General features: G+C 47.2%; 1 protein-coding gene across 5 annotated transcripts in view; it reads right to left on the reverse strand.

Annotated features, from left to right (window-relative positions):
- Nucleotides 1-16,102, reverse strand: part of ehbp1 (EH domain binding protein 1) — a 477,797-nt gene extending 461,695 nt beyond the window's left edge. For 4 of the 5 annotated variants that reach the window (XM_082964937.1, XM_082964939.1, XM_082964938.1 and 1 more), the window contains exons 1-2: nt 15,744-16,095; nt 13,544-14,016 (exon numbers count right to left, since the gene is read on the reverse strand). In XM_082964937.1, the coding sequence (XP_082821063.1) occupies nt 13,544-13,647 (104 nt within the window). In that variant the 5' untranslated portion in view covers nt 13,648-14,016; nt 15,744-16,095. Of the gene's footprint in view, nt 1-13,543; nt 14,017-15,743 lie in introns of all 5 variants that reach the window. The other variant, XM_082964936.1, reaches the window with a different exon arrangement.
- Nucleotides 16,103-25,927: the final 9,825 nt, after the last annotated feature.

Genomic DNA, 25,927 nt, shown 5'->3' on the forward strand with positions numbered 1-25,927 from the left:
TTAAATAATAGACCCACTAAGCCCATCCGTGACAAGGACCAACGAGTTGTGCGTTCCGAGATGTTGTACTGGCTGTTATTTGCCTGTTTGTGGCCCGTCTGTTAGCTGCACAATTCTAGCCATTCTGCTTGGACCGCTATCATCAACAAGCTGTTTTCACCCACAGGACTGCATGTGACTGGATATTTTGTTGTTGTTGCAAGATTCTCGGTAAACCTTAGATCCTATCGTGTGTGAAAAGCCCAGGATGCTGGCCATTTCTGAGATACTGGTTATGGCCAGCCTGGCACCTGACAATCATACCACGCTCAAAGTCACTTCGGTCACTTGTTTTGCCCATTCTAACGTTCAATCGAACAGTAACTGAATGCCTCAAAGCCTGTCTGCCTGCTACTACAGACTCACTGTCTGTAGGAGTGAACCATTTTTGTGAACAGGGTGGTGTACCTCTCTCTTTTTTTTTTAAAAGGTGTTCGATCTCAAAATCAAACTTTTCAATAGAAAAACAACTCAATTGGATGTTCTAAGTCCACAACAGCATAAACCACATCAGGAGAACACTTCAGGTCTGGGAGAAAAAATACACAACATTTTCTTGGGGTGGGTGTGGTTACCCTTTCATTCCAGTGTGCACCTGGAAGAGGTGTTTTTGTAGCACACGTGATGCTAGAGTTAGCAAAACAAACACCCCCTGGATTGATACAAGTAATCATGATATCGTTTTGCTATGTAAGCACAGGCTATGTTGTAGTTAACGTTTAACTGAGAAGGTTTATGAATGGCTTCCCATCTACCAGAAGATCATTCATTAGCATCATCGCTAACGGCGACACAAAGTGGTAGACGCCCGCACCACACATACAGATGGGGAATTCTCATTGGCTCTTCAGAAAGTTGCAGGAAATACCAATCACTTGATGCATTCTGTTCATGTCTTATGATAAACTTGGGCAAAATAATTAATTTTGAATGCATTTAGTTTGATTCCATAATAAGTTCAATATATTTTTTGAATATCGTTGAATTCAGTTTTATTGTCTGGATTTCGTCCCCATTCTCAGTATCCTATTTTAAAGCTACAAAATGTGTAACTTTTTTGAGCGACCTGACCAAATTCACATAGAAATGTATGTTACAGATCTGTCATTCTCATTGAAAGCAAAGTCTAGGAAGCGGTAGATCTGTTCTACGTGCCCTATTTCTATGCTTCCCGTTCTTAAGTTTTGTTTTTGCATCTTTTACTTTCAGTTTTGTACACCAGCTTCAAAACAGACGGAAATACAATATTTAGGGTTATGGAAAATATGTTTCACAGCGTTTTAGATGGTACAATATACTTGCTTGTTTTGTTATATAAACTTAGAATTTTAGCAAACAGCAAATGGTGGAGAGATTTCTACATACTGCATTTCAACAGTAAAATATAACAAAATAGCCTAATTGTCAACCCAAAATTCATGACAATCACTGAATTAGGTTGCACTTAAAAATATCTTGAATCATGCATTCCACATGTTAGACGAAACCCCGTATTTATTGAATACACAGTTTTTAACCTGTTAGGGCTAGGGGGCAGTATTGACACGGCCGGATAAAAAACGTACCCGATTTAATCTGGTTACTACTCCTGCCCAGTAACTAGAATATGGATATAATTATTGGCTTTGGATAGAAAACACCCTAAAGTTTCTAAAACTGTTTGAATGGTGTCTGTGAGTATAACAGAACTCATATGGCAGGCAAAAACCTGAGAAGATTCTGAACAGGAAGTGGCCGGTCTGACAAGTTGTTGTTCATCTTGGCTCTTTTTATTGAAGACTGAGGATCTTTGCTGTAACGTGACACTTCCTACGGCTCCCATAGGCTCTCAGAGCCCGGGAAAAAGCTGAATGATATCGAGGCAGCCCCAGGCTGAAACACATTAGCGCGTTTGGATAGTGGCTGGTCAGAGTACTCTGAGACTCAGGCTCGTGCACGAGATGTTTTTATTTTCTCTCTCTTTGTATGTGTACACGCTTTCCCGGTCTGAATATTATCGCTTTTTTACGAGAAAAATTGCATAAAAATTGATTTTAAACAGCGATTGACATGCTTCGAAGTACGGTAATGGAATATTTTTTTGTCACGAAATGCGCCATGCTCGTCACCCTTATTTACCCTTTCGGATAGTGCGTATGAACAAAACGCCGCTATTTGGATATAACAATGGATTATTTGGGACCAAACCAACATTTGTTATTGAAGTAGAAGTCCTGGGAGTGCATTCTGACGAAGAACAGCAAAGGTAATAACATTCTTCTTATAGTAAATCTGACTTTGGTGAGTGCTAAACTTGCTGGGTGTCTAAATAGCTAGCCCTGTGATGCCGGGCTATCTACTGAGAATATTGCAAAATGTGCTTTCACCGAAAAGCTATTTTAAAATCGGACATATCGAGTGCATAGAGGAGTTCTGTATCTATAATTCTTAAAATAATTATGTTTTTTGTGAACGTTTATCGTGAGTAATTTAGTAAATTCACCGGCAGTGTTCGGTCGGAATGCTAGTCACATGCTAATGTAAAAAGCTGTTTTTTGATATAAATATGAATTTGATTGAACAAAACATGCATGTATTGTATAACATAATGTCCTAGGGTTGTCATCTGATGAAGATCATCAAAGGTTAGTGCTGCATTTAGCTGTGGTTTGGGTTTATGTGACATTATATGCTAGCTTGAAAAATGGGTGTCTGATTATTTCTGGCTGGGTACTCTGCTGACATAATCTAATGTTTTGCTTTCGTTGTAAAGCCTTTTTGAAATCGGACAGTGTGGTTAGATTAACGAGAGTCTTGTCTTTAAAATGGTGTAAAATAGTCATATGTTTGAAAAATTGAAGTTTTTGCATTTTTGAGGTATTTGAATATCGCGCCACGGGATTACACTGGCTGTTGAGTAGGTGGGACGCAAGCGTCCCACCTAGCCCATAGAGGTTAATAAAGCACTGAATTACATAAGATGATTATTTTCTACTGTATGACGCAGCAAAAATAAATAAATTGGTGCGACCAAATCATGGTCTGGTGTCACCAATGGAACATGTTAGTCTGGAACCCTGGAGTATGTTGCCTTGTTGGCAGTGTGTTACGGGACTGAACTAGACCCTTGACCCCCAGACAGCAGGAGAGATATAGAGCCAACACACCACTCAGAGAACTAGACCCTTGACCCCCAGACAGCAGCAGAGATATAGACCCAACACACCACTCAGAGAACTAGACCCTTGACCCAGGGGTCTAGTCAAAAAAATTGAGAACCTTTCATAATGTTGCCAAACAAAGACTCAACAAACTTACCTGAGACTCCCTGTCTCTGCCAGTCTGTCCCTGCATATCTGTCCCCAACTCTGCTGTCTGTGTGCCATCTGTTGCCTGCTCTGCCTAATGACATCATTGTGAAACATTTCCATTAGAATTTCATTTCTTTCTTATGAACATTTTATCAACTAGTCTTTGAGATATTTGGCTACTAGAGTTCTTACTTTGCGTTTTGGTGTACTGAAAAATACTCTGATGTCCGTCTTTTATTTTTCTGCCATTTTTCTACCTGGCTGGCTGGCTACCTACACACACACACACAGTGTGTGTAGGTTATTTACAGTAGGAGATGGGCTTCTATCATATCTTTTATCATTCTATTTGGGCTTCGATCTAAAAGGTAGCTAGCAAATGTGAAATGGATTAAAATGACAAGAGTTGACAGCTGTATGAGTTCACCATTTACACAACATATGCTGCAACCTTTAGGAATTTTAATAGTTTGTTTCATATTGGCTGGCTTCCAACAATAGCTGAATTTGCAAAGCTAGCGAGCACCAATTCCGTTTCAGTGGTGTTTGCTATAATCTTTGCTACCCGGGTTAAATAAAGGTGAAATAAAATAAATAAATAAAAGTTCCCTTGCGACAATTTAGCTTTTGCAACGAGACATTTAAATATATTTTAGACAATGGTAGAAGAGAGTGTAGTTCTGTTCAGTTTATCGCTAACCTTATCACAGGGACTTTGAAGCACTAACTTACATCATCTGCATGCTGATCTTGGAATAAATTGACGATAGCAAAGATTCCATCTTTGACGAGGCCACATAAATGGAATAGGTACTAGCTAGCTTAATAGTTCATATTTGCCCGCTAGCTCTGCATATTCAGCTAGTGTGTGTGCGCGATTGACTGGATTAACCTCACGTCAGTTACGTTCATTGAGTGCCTTTCAGACAGTGGATACCACCCCTCTGTTACCTTGCCAAATAAGGAACTGGCAGTGGATCAAACCATTGTGAGGCAAAGGGTGGGGGGGGTCGCAATCTTTTGAAACTTAAAAACGCGCTATCAAGTGTCTATAATCAGCACAATTGCTTTCATTGCGTATTATTAATATTATTTAAATTACATAGTTATGTTTCAGTGATATATTGGGGGGGACAAATCATATTTTTCCCAGGATGGGGGGGTCGTGTGTGTCCCGGGATTTCCACCCCTGCCTTGACCCCAAGACAGCAGCAGAGATATAGACTCAACACACCACTCAGAGAACTAGACCCTTGACCCCCAGACAGCAGCAGAGATATAGAGCCAACACACCACTCAGTAAGAGGTGTGGTGATGAAACAGAGCCAACACTGAGATGCTGTATTAGTGTCCAGTGGAGTCAAGCACCTCTCTGATCAGTGTGTGTGTGTGTGTGTGTGTGTGTGTGTGTGTGTGTGTGTGTGTGTGTGTGTATATCATCTACTTCACTTGCTTTGGCAATTTTATTTTATTTAACCTTTATTTTACTAGGCAAGTCAATTAAGAACAAATTCTTATCTACAATGACAACCTACCCCGGCAAAACCTGGAGGATGCTGGGCCAATTGTGCGCCGCCCTATGGGACTCCCAGTCACGGCCGGATGTGATACAGCTTGGATTCGAACCAGGGACTGTAGTGACGCCTCTTGCACTGAGATGCAGTGCCTTCGACCGCTGTGCCCCTCGGGAGCCCTAAAATGTTAACATAGACTACCGTTCAAATGTTTGAAGGCCAGCATCCCAGAGTCTCCTCTTCACTGTTGACGTTGAGACTGGTGTTTTGCGGGTGCTATTTAATGAAGCTGCCAGTTGAGGACTTGTGAGGCGTCTGTTTCTCAAACTAGACACTCTAATGTACTTGTCCTCTTGCTCAGTTGTGCACCGGGGCCTCCCACTCCTCTTTCTATTCTGGTTAGAGCCCGTTTGCGCTGTTCTGTGAAGGGAGTAGTACACAGCGTTGTACGAGATCTTCAGTTTCTTGGCAATTTCTCGCATGGAATAGCCTTCATTTCTCAGAACAAGAATAGACTGACAAGTTTCAGAAGAAAGTTATTTGTTTCTGGCCATTTTGAGCCTGTAATCGAACTCACAAATGCTGATTCTCCAGATACTAAACTAGTCTAAAGAAGGCCAGTATTATTGCTTCTTTAATCAGGGCAACAGTTTTCAGCTGTGCTAACATAATTGCAAAATGTTTTTCTAATGATCAATTAGCCTTTTAAAATGATAAACTTGGATTAGCTAACACAACGTGCCATTGGAACACAGGAGTGATGGTTGCTGATTATGGGCCTCTGTACGCCTATGTAGATATTCCATTAAAAATCTGCCGTTTCCAGCAACAACAGTCATTTACAACATTAACAATGTCGGCACTGTATTTCTGATCAATTTGATGTTATTTTAATGGCCAAAAAATAGCTTCTCCTTCAAAAACAAGGACATTTCTAAGTGACGCCAAACTTTTCAACAGTCGTGTATGTTTCCCATGCCAATAAAGCCCTTAAACTGAATTGAAGTTGAGAGAGAGAGACAGGCACTATGGTTTCTGCTGAGTCTCTTCCTCTCCTCTCCTCTCCCACTGACTGACTCTCTGGCTTCTGGGATGGAAATGTCTCTTTTATTGAGCTTCAGCTATAAAAACCTATTTTATTAGCCCCATTCTGGCACAGCAGAGCTTCAGACTGGCGGTCTGTAGAGAGACCAGTAGAGACTGGCAGTCTGTAGAGAGACCAGTAGAGACTGGCAGTCTGTAGAGAGACCAGTAGAGACTGGCAGTCTGTAGAGAGACCAGTAGAGACTGGCAGTCTGTAGAGAGACCAGTAGAGACTGGCAGTCTGTAGAGAGACCAGTAGAGACTGGCGGTCTGTAGAGAGACCAGTAGAGACTGGCGGTCTGTAGAGAGACCAGTAGAGACTGGCGGTCTGTAGAGAGACCAGTAGAGACTGGCAGTCTGTAGAGGGACCAGTAGAGACTGGCGGTCTGTAGAGAGACCAGTAGAGACTGGCAGTCTGTAGAGAGACCAGTAGAGACTGGCAGTCTGTAGAGGGACCAGTAGAGACTGGCGGTCTGTAGAGAGACCAGTAGAGATTGGCGGTCTGTAGAGAGACCAGTAGAGACTGGCGGTCTGTAGAGAGACCAGTAGAGACTGGCGGTCTGTACAGAGACCAGTAGAGACTGGCAGTCTGTACAGAGACCAGTAGAGACTGGCAGTCTGTACAGAGACCAGTAGAGACTGGCAGTCTGTAGAGAGACCAGTAGAGATAGAGACTGTTGTATTCAGCACATGTGACAAATACAATTTTTCCTGAGGCCCATTGTCGTGCCATTCATCCACCACCATCACCTTGTCACAAGGCTCTGTACACAATTACCTGTAAGCTGAAAACGTCCCAGTTCTTCCATGGCCTGCATACTGACTAGACATATTACCCATTGAGCATGTTTGGGATGCTCTGGATCGACATGTATGATAGTATGTTCCAGTTCCCGCCAATATCCAGCAACTTTGCACAGCCACTGGAGAGGAGTGGGACAACATTCCACAGGCCACAATCAACAGCCTGATTAACTCTATGTGAAGGAGATGTGTCGCGCTGCATGAGGCAAATGGTGGCCACACCAGATACTGACTGGTTTTCTGATCCACACCCCTACTTTTGTTTAAGGTATCTGATGCATATCTGTATTCCGAGTTGTGTGAAATCCATAGATTAGAGCCTAATTAATTCATTTAAATTGACTGATTTCCTCATATGAACTGTAACTTATTTATATTTTTGTTCAGTATACATTATGAAGCTTAGCGTAGTTCCCCAGAACAGTTGCACCGGTCACGTGACTGTAAATAACACAACGGGAGAAAGCAGGAGCTGGAGAGGCCAGATGTATATTTGGTTTAACATGCTAGTTAGATAAGTGGCTGCATTAATAAGGAGACGGGCATCATATAGTGTAATCTTTCTACTCTTTGGATGGGTTATTAAGACATTACGACGAGCTCGTCCTCCCGCATTTAAGGTGCCACCAACCACCTGTGCAGTGGAGCCAGTATAATGTAACTCCAGGTCATCCACAGTAAGAGAAACACTCAGAAAACAGCCTGCAGCTTACTGACACCCAAATACGAGAGAGAGAAGACACAGAGAGAGAGGAGATGGAGAGAGGAGACACAGAGAGAGAGGAGATACAGAGACGCAGAGAGAGAGGAGAAAGAGAGAGGAGACACAGAGAGAGAGGAGATAGAGAGGAGACACAGAGAGAGAGGAGATAGAGAGGAGACACAGAGAGAGGAGATAGAGAGAGGAGACACAGAGAGAGATGGAGAGAGGAGACAGAGAGAGGAGATGGAGAGAGGAGACACACAGAGAGAGGAGATGGAGAGAGGAGACACAGAGAGAGAGGAGATGGAGAGAGGAGACACAGAGAGAGATGGAGAGAGGAGACACAGAGAGAGATGGAGAGAGGAGACACAGAGAGAGGTGGAGAGAGGAGACACAGAGAGAGATGGAGAGAGGAGACACAGAGAGAGATGGAGAGAGGAGACACAGAGAGAGATGGAGAGAGGAGACACAGAGAGAGGAGATGGAGAGAGGAGACACAGAGAGAGGAGATGGAGAGAGGAGACACAGAGAGAGAGGAGATAGAGAGAGAAGACACAGAGAGAGAGGAGATAGAGAGAGAGAGAGGAGATGGAAAGAGGAGACACAGACACAGAGAGAGAGGAGATATAGAGAGACACACAGAGAGAGAGGAGATGGAGAGAGAGAGAGACACAGAGAGAGAGGAGATGGAGAGAGAGAGAGACACAGAGAGACACAGAGAGAGAGGAGAGAGAGTGAGCGAGAGCGAGAGAGCGAGCGGGCGAGAGCATAGATCCACCCGAGCTGGTCCGGATCCAGAATGCTACTTAATGTCACAGGTCCGGGTCAGATCCGATTGTCACAGGTCCGGGTCAGATCTGACTGTTACGGCTCTCTGTGTAATTTTAACAGAGTTGTCCAGAAGGACCCGTACAGATCCGAATGCGACTGCTGCTGTAGAGACACAGAGACATTTGATCATTTATACTGCTGCTCTTTGCTTTTCACGTGAGTGGCGCGTGTAGCTTGTTGTTGTTAGCCAATCAGAAGTCAGTCCTCAAAGCGGCAATAGGCTAGTCATAGAGGCTCCGTGTGACTAAAGTTAGGAGATATCTAATCAATGGAAGATGGAATTAAAAGTTAAAGGAGAAGGACAGGCTACAACGACCCAGAGCCAACAGGTAGGCTGCTACATTATATTCTGAATGGAGTTGTTGTTTGTAGGAAGAGAAAGTGCATGCAGCCCCAGTTAGCCTAGCTAGCTAGCTAGCTTAACTAGCTTTTCCCTGTTTGATGCAGTCAAGACAGGTACAACGTCATCATATGTGAAGGAGATGTGTCGCGCTGCATGAGGCAAATGGTGGCCACACCAGATACTGACTAGTTTTCTGATCCACACCCCTACTTTTGTTTAAGGTATCTGATGCATATCTCAGGTCTATTTCGGAACGGGATCAACGTTTTGGACCCGTGAAGACAGAGAGACAGGAACGTACTATCACTTGTGAATGATGCTCAGCTTGTGCAGTAAGGCAAGAACAGAGCATTTATAGTCTACTGCCGTGTACGCATTTCTGAGCTTATAGCCTACTGCCGTGTACGCATTGCTGCGCTTATAGCCTACTGCCGTGTACGCATTGCTGCGCTTATAGCCTACTGCCGTGTACACATTGCTGCGCTTATAGCCTACTGCCGTGTACGCATTGCTGCGCTTATAACCTACTTCCGTGTACGCATTGCTGAGCTTATAGCCTACCGCCGTGTACACATTGCTGCGCTTATAGCATACTGCCGTATACGCATTGCTGCGCTTATAACCTACTTCCGTGTACGCATTGCTGCACTTACAGCCTACTGCCATGTACGCATTTCTGCGATTATAGCATACTGCCGTTGTAGGCATTGCTGTGCTTATAGCATACTGCCATGTACGCATTGCTGCGCTTATAGTGTCTCCTGATCCCTCCTGTCTCAGCCTCCAGTATTTATGCTGCAGTAGTTTATGTGTCGGGGGGCTAGGGTCAGTCTGTTACATCTGGAGTATTTCTCTTGTCTTATCCGGTGTCCTGTGTGAATTTAAATATGCTCTCTCTTTCTCTCCTTTCTTTCTCTCGGAGGACCTGAGCCCTAGGACCATGCCTCAGGACTACCTGGCATGATGACTCCTTGCTGTCCCCAGTCCACCTGGCCGTGCTGCTGCTCCAGTTTCAACTGTTCTGCCTGCGGCTATGGAACCCTGACCTGTTCACCGGACGTGCTTGTTGCACCCTCGACAACTACTATGATTATTATTATTTGACCATGCTGGTCATTTATGAACATTTTAACATCTTGACCATGCTCTGTTATAATATCCACCCTGCACAGCCAGAAGAGGACTGGCCACCCCTCATAGCCTGGTTCCTCTCTAGGTTTCTTCCTAGGTTTTTGGCCTTTCTAGGGAGTTTTTCCTAGGGAGTTTTTCCTAGCCACCGTGCTTCTTTCACATGCATTGCTTGCTGTTTGGGGTTTTAGGCTGGGTTTCTGTACAGCACTTTGAGATATCAGCTGATGTACGAAGGGCTATATAAATACATTTGATTTGATAGCATACTGCCATGTACGCATTGCTGCGCTTATAGCATACTGCCATGTACGCATTGCTGCGCTTATAGCATACTGCCATGTACGCATTGCTGCGCTTATGTGAAGAAATACCCTAATAGTTCATCAACATTTTAAGCTAAAATGTTCTGATCTGTTGCATCAGACTCATTGCTTTAAAAAAAAAAAAGAAAACAGTTGATGGGAGTGGTTGTATTAATTGTGTGTGTGTCTGTGTGAGGGGGGGGGGCAAGAGAGAAGAGAGAGGGGGGGCTAGAGAGAAGAGAGAGGGGGGCTAGAGAGAAGAGAGAGGGGGGGATAGAGACGAGAGAGAGGGGGGATAGAGAGAGGGGGGATAGAGAGAAGAGAGAGGGGGGATAGAGAGAAGAGAGAGGGGGGATAGAGAGAAGAGAGAGGGGGGATAGAGAGAAGAGAGAGGGGGATAGAGAGAAGAGAGGGGATAGAGAGAAGAGAGAGGGGGATAGAGAGAGAGAAAAGAGAGAGAGAGCGTGTGAGTAATTTTTAGTGTTAATTGTTATTGTTTATTATCTACTTCACTTGCTTTGGTAATGTTAACATATGTTTCCCATGCCAATAAAGCCCTTAAATTGAGTTGAGAGAAAGGTTGTGGCTTTTGGAGACAGGAAATGCTGTGGTAAACAGAAGAGTAGATTTCTGGATTGACTTTCTCTGAAAGCGGACTCAGGGACTTTACAGTGAATACCCTGATGAAGGCATATCAAATCAAATTAGTCACATGCACCGAAATACAACAGGTGTAGTAGACCTTACCGTGAAATGCTGAATACAACAGGTGTAGTAGACCTTACCGTGAAATGCTGAATACAACAGGTGTAGTAGACCTTACCGTGAAATGCTGAATACAACAGGTGTAGTAGACCTTACCGTGAAATGCTGAATACAACAGGTGTAGTAGACCTTACCGTGAAATGCTGAATACAACAGGTGTAGTAGACCTTACCGTGAAATGCTGAATACAACAGGTGTAGTAGACCTTACCGTGAAATGCTGAATACAACAGGTGTAGTAGACCTTACCGTGAAATGCTGAATATAACAGGTGTAGACCTTAACGTGAAATGCTGAATACAACAGGTGAAGACCTTACAGTGAAATGCTGAATACAACAGGTGAAGACCTTACAGTGAAATGCTGAATACAACAGGTGTAGACATTACGTGAAATACTTACTTACAAGCCCATAACCAATAACGCAGTTCAAAGAAATAGTTAAAATATTTACTAAATAAACTAAACTTAAAAAAATGTAACCAATCAATAGCTAACACAAGAAATGTACATAACAGTAACGAGGTTATATACAGGGGGTACCGGTACCGAGTCAGTGTGGAGGCTATATACAGGGGGTACCGGTACCGAGTCAATGTGGAGGCTATATACAGGGGGTACCGGTACAGAGTCAATGTGGAGGCTATATACAGGGGGTACCGGTACCGAGTCAATGTGGAGACTATATACAGGGGGTACCGGTACAGAGTCAGTGTGGAGGCTATATACAGGGGGTACAGGTACAGAGTCAATGTGGAGACTATATACAGGGGGTACAGGTACAGAGTCAATGTGGAGACTATATACAGGGGGTACCGGTACAGAGTCAATGTGGAGACTATATACAGGGGGTACCGGTACAGAGTCAATGTGGAGACTATATACAGGGGGTACCGGTACAGAGTCAATCTGGAGGCTATATACAGGGGGTACTGGTACAGAGTCAATCTGGAGACTATATACAGGGGGTACAGGTACAGAGTCAATGTGGAGACTATATACAGGGGGTACAGGTACCGAGTAAATATGGAGACTATATACAGGGGGTACCGGTACCGAGTCAATGTGGAGACTATATACAGGGGGTACCGGTACCGAGTCAGTGTGGAGGTTATATACAGGGGGTACCGGTCCCGGTACAGAGTCAATGTGGAGGTTATATACAGGGGGTACCGGTCCCGGTACAGAGTCAATGTGGAGACTATATACAGGGGGTACAGGTACAGAGTCAATGTGGAGGTTATATACAGGGGGTACCGGTCCCGGAATAGAGTCAATGTGGAGACTATATACAGGGGGTACAGGTACCGAGTCAATGTGGAGGCTATATACAGGGGGTACCGGTACAGAGTCAGTGTGGAGGTTATATACAGGGGGTACCGGTACCGAGTCAGTGTGGAGGTTATATACAGGGTGTATCGGTACCGAGTCAGTGTGGAGGTTATATACAGGGGGGTACCGAGTCAGTGTGGAGGTTATATACAGTGGGGTACCGAGTCAGTGTGGAGGTTATATACAGGGGGGTACCGAGTCAGTGTGGAGGTTATACACAGGGGGTACCGGTACCGAGTCAATGTGGAGGCTATATACAGGGGGTAGCGGTACAGAGTCAATGTGGAGGCTATATACAGGGGGTAGCGGTACAGAGTCAATGTGGCGGCTATATACAGGGGGTACCGGTACCGAGTCAGTGTGGAGGTTATATACAGGGGGTACCGGTACCGAGTCAATGTCGAGGCTATATACAGGGGGTACCGGTACAGAGTCAATGTGGAGGCTATATACAGGGGGTACCGGTACAGAGTCAATGTGGAGGCTATATACAGGGGGTACCGGTACAGAGTCAATGTGGAGGCTATATACAGGGGGTACCGGTACAGAGTCAATGTGCAGGGGTACAGGTTTGTTTTAATACCTTTGAGACAAACTTTCATTGTCTGACCTGGGATCTTTTCTTCCAATGCGATTTTAGAGAGAAGCGAGGTGAGAAGAGGTTTTAGAGATGGGCGAGGCGAGAGGAGGTTTTAGAGAGAGGCGAGAGGAGGTTTTAGAGAGAGGCGAGGCGAGAGGAGGTTTTAGAGAGAGGCGAGAGGAGGTTTTAGAGAGAGGCGAGGCGAGAGGAGGTTTTAGAGAGAGGCGAGGAGACTCACTTCAGCCATGGGAAAACACACCTCTCTCTGACACACCCCCTCCCCCCAGAAGAGTCAAACACACCCCTCAGAGAGGCTTTCTGGAGAAGAGAGTCAAACACACCCCTCTGAGAGGCTTTCTGGAGAAGAGAGTCAAACACACCCCTCAGAGAGGCTTTCTGGAGAAGAGAGTCAAACACCCCCCCTCTGAGAGGCTTTCTGGAGAAGAGAGTCAAACACCCCCCCTCTGAGAGGCTTTCTGGAGGAGAGAGTCAAACACAGAGCACAATAAACTGTTCTGACAGTAGCTCCCATCTCCTCTCCTCCCATCTCCTCTCCTCCCATCTCCTCCCATCTACTCTCCTCCCATCTCCTCTCTCTAAGACAGGCATTTTTGTCATGCCATTCTCCAACACGTTAACATCTGTCCCGGATCGCAGGCCTGTTAGGCATGTTAGAATGCCAGTGGCTCAGGGCATGCTACTACTGAAACATATCTGCAGGCTGTTCCAACTCTACTGTCTATTTGCTTACCTAAACACTACAATACTCACTACTAGCCGTTCCTGTGTGTGGTGTGTGTGTGTGTGTAGTCAATGTCCCAACTAACCATTTCTTCGTGGATTCCACCATCAACTCCTGATAGGAAGCCACGAACTGAAACTTGGACGCATGTTTCCCCACACGTTGTAATCTTTTCCACACAGATGCCATGATATTTCTTTAGTTGAAAGGATCGTTTGTGTTTTACTTGTCCCGTGCTGGTGTTTCCTTTTTGTCGATTTCCGTCTCACTCACTTGAAAGTTTAAAAGTATCCAAACAAATCCAAGTTGCTGCGTAGACACATAGTTAATATTTGATCAGAAAAATAGAAAATGGGGTACAATCCAAAGTCAGCGGTTTATCTCGCAGTGGCGGCGACATGCCTTCAAAAACATCCAGAAAAAACACATTGAAGACTTGTGGAATCTCTGCCGCTGTGGCTGTCACATCTGACGCTGTGCATGCTGGTAAATGTAGTGAAGAATAACATTCCAGAATAATACAAAACCAGGTATTCCTTATCTTTTGTCTCGAAAAACCTAAATAGGAGAAAGGAACAGAGTTACAAGCAACGTTGGAGGGAGAGCAGGGGGGCTGCCTGCTGCGAAGAACACACCCAAAATTCTGCAGGACCTGGGGCTTCTATGTCACAACACACACACGGACAAAGGTGAAAAGATACACATACAGTATGGGCAAATCCACATCATAATAACTGTTCTAGGACCGCTATGGCAAGACTACTCTATTTGGATTACGACAACTGAAACGCAAGACTGTCATCATAGCTTGTGGATCTAGGATTGTAATTTGGCCATTCCACTCCACATTCCTTGAGGTAGACCACACCATAACACATCCTAAAACTGAAACTATACTACCGGTATTCCAATTTAGCTAGAAGACCGTTAGATTTGTTTAATCATCAGCAGGTGAATCATGTACAGGACCCATGGTCCATCTGGTCCAGAGCAGTAACTGTACGGGACCCATGGTCCATCTGGTCCAGAGCAGTAACTGTACGGGACCCATGGTCCATCTGGTCCAGAGCAGTAACTGTACGGGACCCATGGTCCATCTGGTCCAGAGCAGTAATTGTACGGGACCCATGGTCCATCTGGTCCAGAGCAGTAACTGTACGGGACCCATGGTCCATCTGGTCCAGAGCAGTAACTGTACGGGACCCATGGTCCATCTGGTCCAGAGCAGTAACTGTACGGGACCCATGGTCCATCTGGTCCAGAGCAGTAACTGTACGGGACCCATGGTCCATCTGGTCCAGAGCAGTAACTGTACGGGACCCATGGTCCATCTGGTCCAGAGCAGTAACTGTACGGGACCCATGGTCCATCTGGTCCAGAGCAGTAACTGTACGGGACCCATGGTCCATCTGGTCCAGAGCAGTAACTGTACGGGACCCATCATGCGTTATCCTTGCAAAACAATATAGAAAATGGCCAGATAACTCGCTCCATTGTCACCAAGCAAAGCAATACATGATCCATATGATGGCTATTGCCTGGCAATAAAAATAGTCTTCTTGACTAATATAACTAGCGAAAAGTGTCATATAAAATCTGGATTAGCCAGTAGAGAAAACAGCCTGAGGTAACGTTACAGGGCTGTCCCCTGGCGTCACTGTGGGCGGATTTCCAGAATTCCGAGTCCCATTGAAAAACTCTAATAAGTGACAAGCTGGCACCACTGGTGGTGTCCGCTACAACTGGCTACATACATATGTCGCTCAATCAGTGATTAACCTTACTATCTGTCACGTTTCGAGTTACAATACTTGACAGTTACATATCTAGTTAGCGAACAGTAGATAACTAGAAATGGAATGCATATTCTAGCTAAAGGAATAGATAACCTGGGATAGGTCCACACGGGCACGGAATGGGGAGACTTCCAGGTGTAGTTAACTAACGTTACTTTCAATCTAGGCTTCAGCCAATGATGGATATCTAGCTATGGTTAGCTTGTTATCTTAACTACCTAATTAGATAGACAATATCTAAATAAATGGGACTTGAACGTGAAACCTAAAAGCTAGCCATAACATGCTACTCGGCTAGCTTGCAGCAAGCACTAGCTGAAACTTAAAACTGTGGCTGGTTTACCGCACACTCAACTAGCTAGCTCGCCTGCAAGATAGCCGCCGAACCAATTGGAATTCCCATGTTGCTACTTCTAGCATATCTAAGTTAGTTATCGACCTGCTTGCTATGACTGAAAGGAGTAGCTAACATGTGTGAAAGCTACTTACCTTTAAATATCCACTAAAACTGTTGAGCTAAAAATCGATTTGGCTAATTATCACCTAGCATTGCAGCGGTCCCAGACATCAGCTAGCAAGTGCTAGCCATCATAACATGGAAAACACAGCGGAAATAGTTATCCGGACCGCCAGCTAACAGGATTCGGTGTCCTCCCCGGTGAGAAGAGAAGCTACGTGAAGATTACTATAACTCAATTCCAAGACGACAGACAGATGGATTTGTGCTTGTAACAAAACATGTAGACAAAAAAGTATTCCAACCCTGGCGTGAAATTCCAAGCAGCTATTTTCCCTGAGCCAGTCCCCAGTCAGCCGTCCGTCATGTTTTCCTCCGCTGGAGGACGACGTGCTCCCGTTACGTTACGCCTGGAGGAAACGCCTCCGGGGGCCTGCCATTGGGCCATTCCGGGTGTCATCTCTGGAATGTTGAATGATTCATGAGGTCTCTTTGAATTGGTCGAATGACACGTAAATCAAATAGGTTGAATCACAGCTCTGAGTACAGTAAATTATGTCCCCTGTACTGTAACAAAGTCACATTTTATTGGTCGATGACAACCAACACTGGGAATACATTTTTTACATAATTGTGCCTTACCTCTGGCGTACCTTTAGATTCAGTTACCAATGAGGACGAGAATGGGGTCAAGTGTTAGGGTTAGGGACAGGTAAGTAGGTTACAAACTCCCTTCAGACGGTAGATTGATGTCTGATACGAACATACCCGAAAACCATTAAATATACAGTCAATCAAATATAGCCTACAGTCATAGTGTTGGTAGTGGCATACTGTAGCCACTGTGCTGCTGCCTGTCCATTGCCTGCTCTCTGGGGTTTTAGGCTGGGTGTCTGTAAAGCACTTTGGGACAACTGCTGGTGTAAAAAGGGCTTTATAAAATATATTTGATTTTATTTGATATGACTTCAATAGTGAAACCATTGTCAATGAAAAAATTAAATAATTATACCCCCAAACGGTTAGAAATAGAGTCTTACATTACCTCTAATTTCACGCATATGATTTTTACCATATTACCATATGGCTAATGTCTGCCCTTGGCGCTGTATAATTGTATCATGTATCATAACATTAACACATCGCCTTAGGTCGAGGCTTGTAATGAGGATGCCTTCAAGTTGCATTTCCTTCTGTCTCGGTGTCTAATTAATTAGAGTCTTTAGCCTTGTCCCTGCCAGCTGAGCCAGGGATCCTCTTCGCGTGTAAAAGGGACATCTGGCACCCTATTCCCTACACAGTGCACTACTTTTGACCAGACCCTAATGCACTCTGGTCAAAAGTAGTGCACTATATAGGGAATAGGGTGCCATTTGGAACGTAGGCATAAAAACACCCCCTCCCTCCTTTCTTCCTCCCCTCTTTCCTTCCCCCCCGCTGAAATCACTGTCCCGTCTCACGCCCCCAGACCCAGGAAATGATTATCTATTGTTGTGTTGTGTGTTGTGCAGCAGTATCTTTTCAGTTTAATCTGCTGTCAGATTCAGACCGTTGGGGTTAGGCAGTAGGACAGAGTTCCCTATCACATTAGTAAGCTGCTCAGTCAAAACAGCTGCTGATATTTTTACTAATATTCAATAGGCAGCCAGTCAGTAATTGTGTCACCTTTGGCCTATTTTGTTTTTGTATATTATAGCTCTCTGTCTCTCTCTGTGCCCTCGTCCCTCTCTGTCCCTCTGTGTCTCTCTCTGTCCCTCTGTGTCCCTCTCTGTCGCTCTGTGTCGCTCTCTGTCCCCCCCCCCCCTCTGTCCCTCTCTGTCTCTCTCTGTCTCTCTGTCTCTTGCCCTCCATCTCTCAAATATTAGTGTTTCTAGACAGATGGGTTGCATCCCACAAAGTTACCAATGTTCCAGCATGGTCTGGGATTTCCGAGACTACTCAAATATTGCAAAAATGAAAGATTGCAACAGCAACAACCAAACAGAGCCAGATGGTGTCTAGATAATATAACACAATCCATCATTCTAGTTTTATTTGAACCTTTATTTAACAAGGCAAGTTAGTTAAGAACAAATTCTTATTTAAAGATTCACTGTAGTTTGGTACACACACACACACACACACACACACACACACACACACACACACACACACACACACACACACACACACACACACACACACACACACACACACACACACACACACCACACACACAGCCCTCTGAATGTGGTGTAGGAGAGGAGCAGATTTAACAGGAGGTAGCTGGATAGAGACAGATTTAACAGGGGGCAGCTGGATATAGACAGATTTAACAGGAGGTAGCTGGATAGAGACAGATTTAACAGGGGGTAGCTGGATATAGACAGATTTAACAGGGGGTAGCTGGATATAGACAGATTTAACAGGGGGTAGCTGGATATAGACAGATTTAACAGGGGGTAGCTGGATATAGACAGATTTAACAGGAGGTAGCTGGATAGAGACAGATTTAACAGGGGGTAGCTGGATATAGACAGATTTAACAGGGGGTAGCTGGATATAGACAGATTTAACAGAAGGTAGCTGGATATAGACAGATTTAACAGGGGGTAGCTGGATATAGACAGATTTAACAGGGGGTAGCTGGATATAGACAGATTTAACAGGGGGTAGCTGGATATAGACAGATTTAACAGGGGGTAGCTGGATATAGAAGCTGGATATAGACAGATTTAACGGGGGGTAGCTGGATATAGACAGATTTAACAGGGGGTAGCTGGATATAGACAGATTTAACAGGAGGTAGCTGGATATAGACAGATTTAACAGGAGGTAGCTGGATAGAGACAGATTTAACAGGGGATAGCTGGATATAGACAGATTTAACAGGGGGTAGCTGGATATAGACAGATTTAACAGGGGATAGCTGGATATAGACAGATTTAACAGGGGGTAGCTGGATATAGACAGATTTAACAGATTAGTCTTCTTCTAACAGATTAGGTCCCAAACGGTGTCCTATTCAGTGGACTATAGGGAATAGGGTGCCATTTAGTACACAAGCCCAAGATCCAAGTCTAACCTGTAAAGAAAGGGGACGTTCCTGTGAGCTTAGTTCTGTAGTGTAACACTCATCAAGACCTGTTAACAAAGGACAACCCGTTGAAATATGAGCCCAGTCAAGTTTAAACCACTTAGACAGGAGAACGCTGGCTTCCGTATGGAGAACGTTTTGTTTTGAAGGGTAGGCTACCGAAATAAGGACTTCCTAACAAATGTATAACCCACACGCAACGCTTTCCTGTCAGCAACCACTTGTGAAGTCGTATGTACGTAGGAAGTATTAACCAAATATGGAATGATGGGAGAAAAACAACCAAAGGGATGAATGTTAAAAATTATAATCAATATGTTTTTTGGAAAATACAGTGTTTTTTCCATCTAATACAGTGTTTTACCATCTAATACAGTGTTTTACCATCTGATACAGTGTTTTACCATCTGGTACAGTGTTTTACCATCTGATACAGTGTTTTACCATCTGGTACAGTGTTTTTCATTAATACAGTGTTTTACCATCTGGTACAGTGTTTTTCATTAATACAGTGTTTTACCATCTGGTACAGTGTTTTACCATCTAATACAGTGTTTTACCATCTGGTACAGTGTTTTTCATTAATACAGTATTTTACCATCTGATACAGTGTTTTTCCATCTAATACAGTGTTTTACCATCTAATACAGTGTTTTACCATCTGGTACAGTGTTTTACCATCTAATACAGTGTTTTACCATCTAATACAGTGTTTTACCATCTAATACAGTGTTTTACCATCTGATACAGTGTTTTACCATCTGATACAGTGTTTTACCATCTAATACAGTGTTTTTCCATCTAATACAGTGTTTTACCTTATAATACAGTGGGAGAACAGATTGGTACCGCTGGCCGTGCGGCAGCAGAGAGAACAGATTGGTACCGCTGGCCGTGGGGCAGGAGAGAGAACAGATTGGTACCGCTGGCCGTGGGGCAGCAGAGAGAACAGATTGGTACCGCTGGCCGTGCGGCAGCAGAGAGACAAGATTGGTACCGCTGGCCGTGGGGCAGGAGAGAGAACAGATTGGTACCGCTGGCCGTGGGGCAGGAGAGAGAACAGATTGGTACCGCTGGCCGTGCGGCAGCAGAGAGAACAGATTGGTACCGCTGGCCGTGGGGCAGCAGAGAGAACAGATTGGTACCGCTGGCCGTGGGGCAGGAGAGAGAACAGATTGGTACCGCTGGCCGTGGGGCAGCAGAGAGAACAGATTGGTACCGCTGGCCGTGCGGCAGCAGAGAGACAAGATTGGTACCGCTGGCCGTGCGGCAGCAGAGAGAACAGATTGGTACCGCTGGCCGTGGGGCAGCAGAGAGAACAGATTGGTACCGCTGGCCGTGCGGCAGCAGAGAGAACAGATTGGTACCGCTGGCCGTGGGGCAGGAGAGAGAACAGATTGGTACCGCTGGCCGTGGGGCAGCAGAGAGAACAGATTGGTACCGCTGGCCGTGGGGCAGCAGAGAGAACAGATTGGTACCGCTGGCCGTGCGGCAGCAGAGAGAACACTCTATGACATCATCCCTTGTACTGACATGAGCTCGCTTCTGACCAATCACCATTGCCTGGTTGTACAGCCCTATATAATATTATAATCTAATTCATACGTGCCACTAAGTAAATGTGTTTATGCAAAACACCTTACAGTAGAGGGAGCGCATATTGCATACACTTTTCATACGTGTACGATCCCTTGGGGAATTGAACCCATGACCTCAGCTTTATTAGCACCACACCACACAGCGCCATGTGTATTAGAGCATAGAAACACAGCACCGTGTGTATTAGAGCATAGAAACACAGCACCGTGTGTATTAGAGCATAGAAACACAGCACCGTGTGTATTAGAGCATAGAAACACAGCACCGTGTCTATTAGAGCATAGAAACACAGCACCGTGTCTATTAGAGCACAGAAACACAGCACCGTGTGTATTAGAGCACAGAAACACAGCACCGCGTGTATTAGAGCATAGAAACACAGCACCATGTGTATTAGAGCATAGAAACACTGCACCGTGTCTATTAGAGCATAGAAATGGACAGCACAACACAGGTCCATATAATTAATGGTATTCATTGTATGTGCATAATAATATCTGTCTATAAACAGCTGGAACTCCGGAACTCCAATTTGAGCAGCAGCAGCTGAAAAAATGAGCTCCTACAAATATTGAAATTTACATGGTTTTTAGAGTGAAGTACATCGGAAAAAAGCAAAAGAAAACTGTAAGACTGAATAGGAGAAAAAACAAGCAACAAAGAAGATAGGCTTTTGAAAAATAACTATTTTTCATAAAATTGTAGTTATCTTAGCTAGCTGAATTGTTTACCAGTTGCTAAGCAGTTGCTAGGGACTCTTTTGGAAGAAGCTAGCTAGCTAACGAAGAACAACAAAGAATATCTAGTTAACAGAAGAAAAGAAAGAGAAAATCAGGACAGAAGAAAAAGGATATCAAAGTGAAACACAAGACACAAGAGACAATAATACAAGAAACAACACTTCTGTAGCTTGTCAACTATGTGTCTGTCTATCCCTGTTCTCTCCTCTCTGCACAGGCCATACAAACGCTTCACACCGCGTGGCCGCTGCCACTCTAACCTGGTGGTTCCAGCGCGCACGACCCACGTGGAGTACCAGGTCTCCGGCAGCCTCTGGAACTGCCGGTCTGCAGCCAACAAGGCTGAGTTCATCTCAGCCTATGCTACCCTCCAGTCCCTAGACTTCCTGCCGCTGACGGAAACATGGATGGGCCCTGGTGAAAAGTAGTGCACTTCATAGGGAATAGGGTGCCATTTGAGATGCATGCTGTAATACAGCATAACTCTAGCTGCCAGGAAGTCTTCTCTGACATGTCAGGATGGATGAAGGTAAGGAAGGAAGAGGGGAGGATGGGTAGAGGGGAGCATGGGTAGAGGCGAGGATGGGTAGAGGAGAGGATGGGTAGAGGGAGGATGGGTAGAGGAGAGGATGGGTAGAGGGAGGATGGGTAGAGGGAGGATGGATAGAGGAGAGGACGGGTAGAGGAAAGGATGGGTAGAGGGAGGATGGGTAGAGGAGAGGATGGTAGAGGGAGGATGGGTAGAGGAGGGGATGGGTAGAGGAGAGGATGGGTAGAGGGAGGATGGGTAGAGGAGGGGGTGGGTAGAGGAGAGGATGGGTAGAGGAGGGGATGGGTAGAGGAGAGGATGGGTAGAGGGAGGATGGGTAGAGGAGGGGGTGGGTAGAGGGAGGATGGGTAGAGGGAGGATGGGTAGAGGAGAGGATGGGTAAAGGGAGGATGGGTAGAGGGAGGATGGGTAGAGGAGAGGATGGGTAGAGGAGGGGATGGGTAGAGGAGAGGATGGGTAGAGGGAGGATGGGTAGAGGAGAGGATGGGTAAAGGGAGGATGGGTAGAGGGAGGATGGGTAGAGGAGAGGATGGGTAGAGGAGGGGATGGGTAGAGGAGAGGATGGGTAGAGGGAGGATAGGTAGAGGGAGGATGGGTAGAGGAGGGGGTGGGTAGAGGGAGGATGGCAAGAGGAGAGGATGGGTAGAGGAGGGGGTGGGTAGAGGGAGGATGGGTAGAGGGAGGATGGGTAGAGGAGGGGGTGGGTAGAGGGAGGATGGGTAGAGGGAGGATGGGTAGAGGGAGGATCGGTAGAGGAGGGGTTGGGTAGAGGGAGGATGGGTAGAGGGAGGATGGGTAGAGGAGGGGGTGGGTAGAGGGAGGATGGGTAGAGAGAGGATGGGTAGAGGAGGGGGTGGGTAGAGGGAGGATGGGTAGAGGGAGGATGGGTAGAGGAGAGGATGGGTAGAGGGAGGATGGGTAGAGGAGGGGGTGGGTAGAGGGAGGATGGGAGAGGGGGGGTGGGTAGAGGGAGGATGGGTAGATGGAGGATGGGTAGAGGAGGGGGTGGGTAGAGGGAGGATGGGTAGAGGGAGGATGAGTAGAGGGAGGATGGTTAGAGGAGGGGGTGGGTAGAGGGAGGATGGGTAGAGAGAGGATGGGTAGAGGAGGGGGTGGGTAGAGGGAGGATGGGTAGAGGGAGGATGGGTAGAGGGAGGATGGTAGAGGGAGGATGGTAGAGGGAGGATGGGTAGAGGAGAGGATGGGTAGAGGAGAGGATGGGTAGAGGAGGGGGTGGGTAGAGGGAGGATGGGTAGAGGGAGGATGGGTAGAGGGAGGATGGTAGAGGGAGGATGGGTAGAGGGAGGATGGGTAGAGGAGAGGATGGGTAGAGGGAGGATGGGTAGAGGAGGGGGTGGGTAGAGGGAGGATCGGTAGAGGAGGGGTTGGGTAGAGGGAGGATGGGTAGAGGGAGGATGGGTAGAGGAGGGGGTGGGTAGAGGGAGGATGGGTAGTGAGAGGATGGGTAGAGGATGGGGTGGGTAGAGGGAGGATGGGTAGAGGGAGGATGGGTAGAGGAGAGGATGGGTAGAGGAGAGGATGGGTAGAGGGAGGATGGGTAGAGTAGGGGGTGGGTAGAGGGAGGATGGGTAGATGGAGGATGGGTAGAGGAGGGGGTGGGTAGAGGGAGGATCGGTAGAGGAGGGGTTGGGTAGAGAGAGGATGGGTAGAGGGAGGATGGGTAGAGGAGGGGGTGGGTAGAGGGAGGATGGGTAGAGAGAGGATGGGTAGAGGAGGGGGTGGGTAGAGGGAGGATGGGTAGAGGGAGGATGGGTAGAGGAGAGGATGGGTAGAGGAGAGGATGGGTAGAGGGAGGATGGGTAGAGGAGGGGGTGGGTAGAGGGAGGATGGGTAGAGGGAGGATGGGTAGAGGAGGGGGTGGGTAGAGGGAGGATGGGTAGAGGGAGGATGGGTAGAGGGAGGATGGGTAGAGGAGGGTGGGTAGAGGGGGATGGGTAGAGGGAGGATGGGTAGAGGAGAGGATGGGTAGAGGAGGGGATGGGTAGAGGGAGGATGGGTAGAGGGAGGATGGGTAGAGGGAGGATGGGTAGAGGAGAGGATGGGTAGAGGAGGAGGATGGGTAGAGGAGGGGATGGGTAGAGGGAGGATGGGTAGAGGGAGGGGATGGGTAGAGGAGAGGATGGGTAGAGGGAGGATGGGTAGAGGAGGGGGTGGGTAGAGGGAGGATGGGTAGAGGGAGGATGGGTAGAGGGAGGATGGGTAGAGGGAGGATGGGTAGAGGAGAGGATGGGTAGAGGAGGGGATGGGTAGAGGGAGGATGGGTAGAGGGAGGATGGGTAGAGGGAGGATGGGTAGAGGGAGGATGGGTAGAGGGAGGATGGGTAGAGGGAGGATGGGTAGAGGGAGGATGGGTAGAGGAGGGGTGGGTAGAGGGAGGATGGGTAGAGGAGGGGATGGGTAGAGGAGAGGATGGGTAGAGGGAGGATGGGTAGAGGAGGGGGTGGGTAGAGGGAGGATGGGTAGAGGGAGGATGGGTAGAGGAGAGGATGGGTAGAGGGAGGATGGGTAGAGGGAGGATGGGTAGAGGAGGGGATGGGTAGAGGAGAGGATGGGTAGAGGGAGGATGGGTAGAGGAGGGGATGGGTAGAGGGAGGATGGGTAGAGGAGGAGGGATGGGTAGAGGAGAGGATGGGTAGAGGAGAGGATGGGTAGAGGAGAGGTGGGTAGAGGGAGGATGGGTAGAGGAGAGGATGGGTAGAGGGAGGATGGGTAGAGGAGGGGGTGGGTAGAGGAGAGGATGGGTAGAGGGAGGATGGGTAGAGGAGGGGGTGGGATAGAGGGAGGATGGGTAGAGGGAGGATGGGTAGAGGAGGGGCTGGGTAGAGGGAGGGGATGGGTAGAGGGAGGGGATGGGTAGAGGGAGGATGGGTAGAGGAGAGGATGGGTAGAGGAGAGGATGGGTAGAGGGAGGATGGGTAGAGGGAGGATGGGTAGAGGAGGGGATGGGTAGAGGAGAGGGATGGGTAGAGGGAGGATGGGTAGAGGAGAGGATGGGTAGAGGAGAGGATGGGTAGAGGAGAGGATGGGTAGAGGGAGGATGGGTAGAGGAGAGGATGGGTAGAGGGAGGATGGGTAGAGGAGAGGATGGGTAGAGGAGGGGATGGGTAGAGGAGAGGATGGGTAGAGGAGAGGATGGGTAGAGGGAGGATGGGTAGAGGAGAGGATGGGTAGAGGAGGGGGTGGGTAGAGGGAGGATGGGTAGAGGAGAGGATGGGTAGAGGAGAGGATGGGTAGAGGAGGGGATGGGTAGAGGGAGGATGGGTAGAGGAGGATGGGTAGAGGGAGGATGGGTAGAGGAGAGGATGGGTAGAGGGAGGATGGGTAGAGGAGAGGATGGGTAGAGGAGAGGATGGGTAGAGGGAGGATGGGTAGAGGAGAGGATGGGTAGAGGAGGGGGTGGGTAGAGGGAGGATGGGTAGAGGAGAGGATGGGTAGAGGAGAGGATGGGTAGAGGGAGGGATGGGTAGAGGGAGGATGGGTAGAGGAGGGGATGGGTAGAGGGAGGATGGGTAGAGGAGAGGATGGGTAGAGGGAGGGGGTGGGTAGAGGGAGGATGGGTAGAGGAGAGGATGGGTAGAGGAGGGGGTGGGTAGAGGGAGGATGGGTAGAGGGAGGATGGGTAGAGGAGAGGATGGGTAGAGGGAGGATGGGTAGAGGAGGGGGTGGGTAGAGGGAGGATGGGTAGAGGAGGGGATGGGTAGAGGGAGGGGGATGGGTAGAGGGAGGATGGGTAGAGGGAGGATGGGTAGAGGAGGGGGTGGGTAGAGGAGAGGATGGGTAGAGGAGAGGATGGGTAGAGGGAGGATGGGTAGAGGAGAGGGTGGGTAGAGGGAGGATGGGTAGAGCGAGGGATGGGTAGAGGAGGGGGTGGGTAGAGGGAGGATGGGTAGAGGGAGGATGAGTAGAGGGAGGATGGTTAGAGGAGGGGGTGGGTAGAGGGAGGATGGGTAGAGGGAGGATGGGTAGAGGGAGGATGGGTAGAGGGAGGATGGGTAGAGGGAGAGGGTGGGTAGAGGGAGGATGGTAGAGGAGAGGATGGGTAGAGGAGGGGGTGGGTAGAGGGAGATGGGTAGAGGGAGGATGGGTAGAGGAGAGGATGGGTAGAGGGAGGATGGGTAGAGGAGGGGATGGGTAGAGGGAGGATGGGTAGAGGAGAGGATGGGTAGAGGGAGGATGGGTAGAGGGAGGATGGGTAGAGGAGGGGATGGGTAGAGGAGAGGATGGGTAGAG

Source organism: Salmo salar, chromosome 18, assembly GCF_965601325.2.
Source record: "Salmo salar chromosome 18, fSalSal1, whole genome shotgun sequence".
In the NCBI taxonomy this organism is placed as follows: Eukaryota; Metazoa; Chordata; class Actinopteri; order Salmoniformes; family Salmonidae; genus Salmo; species Salmo salar.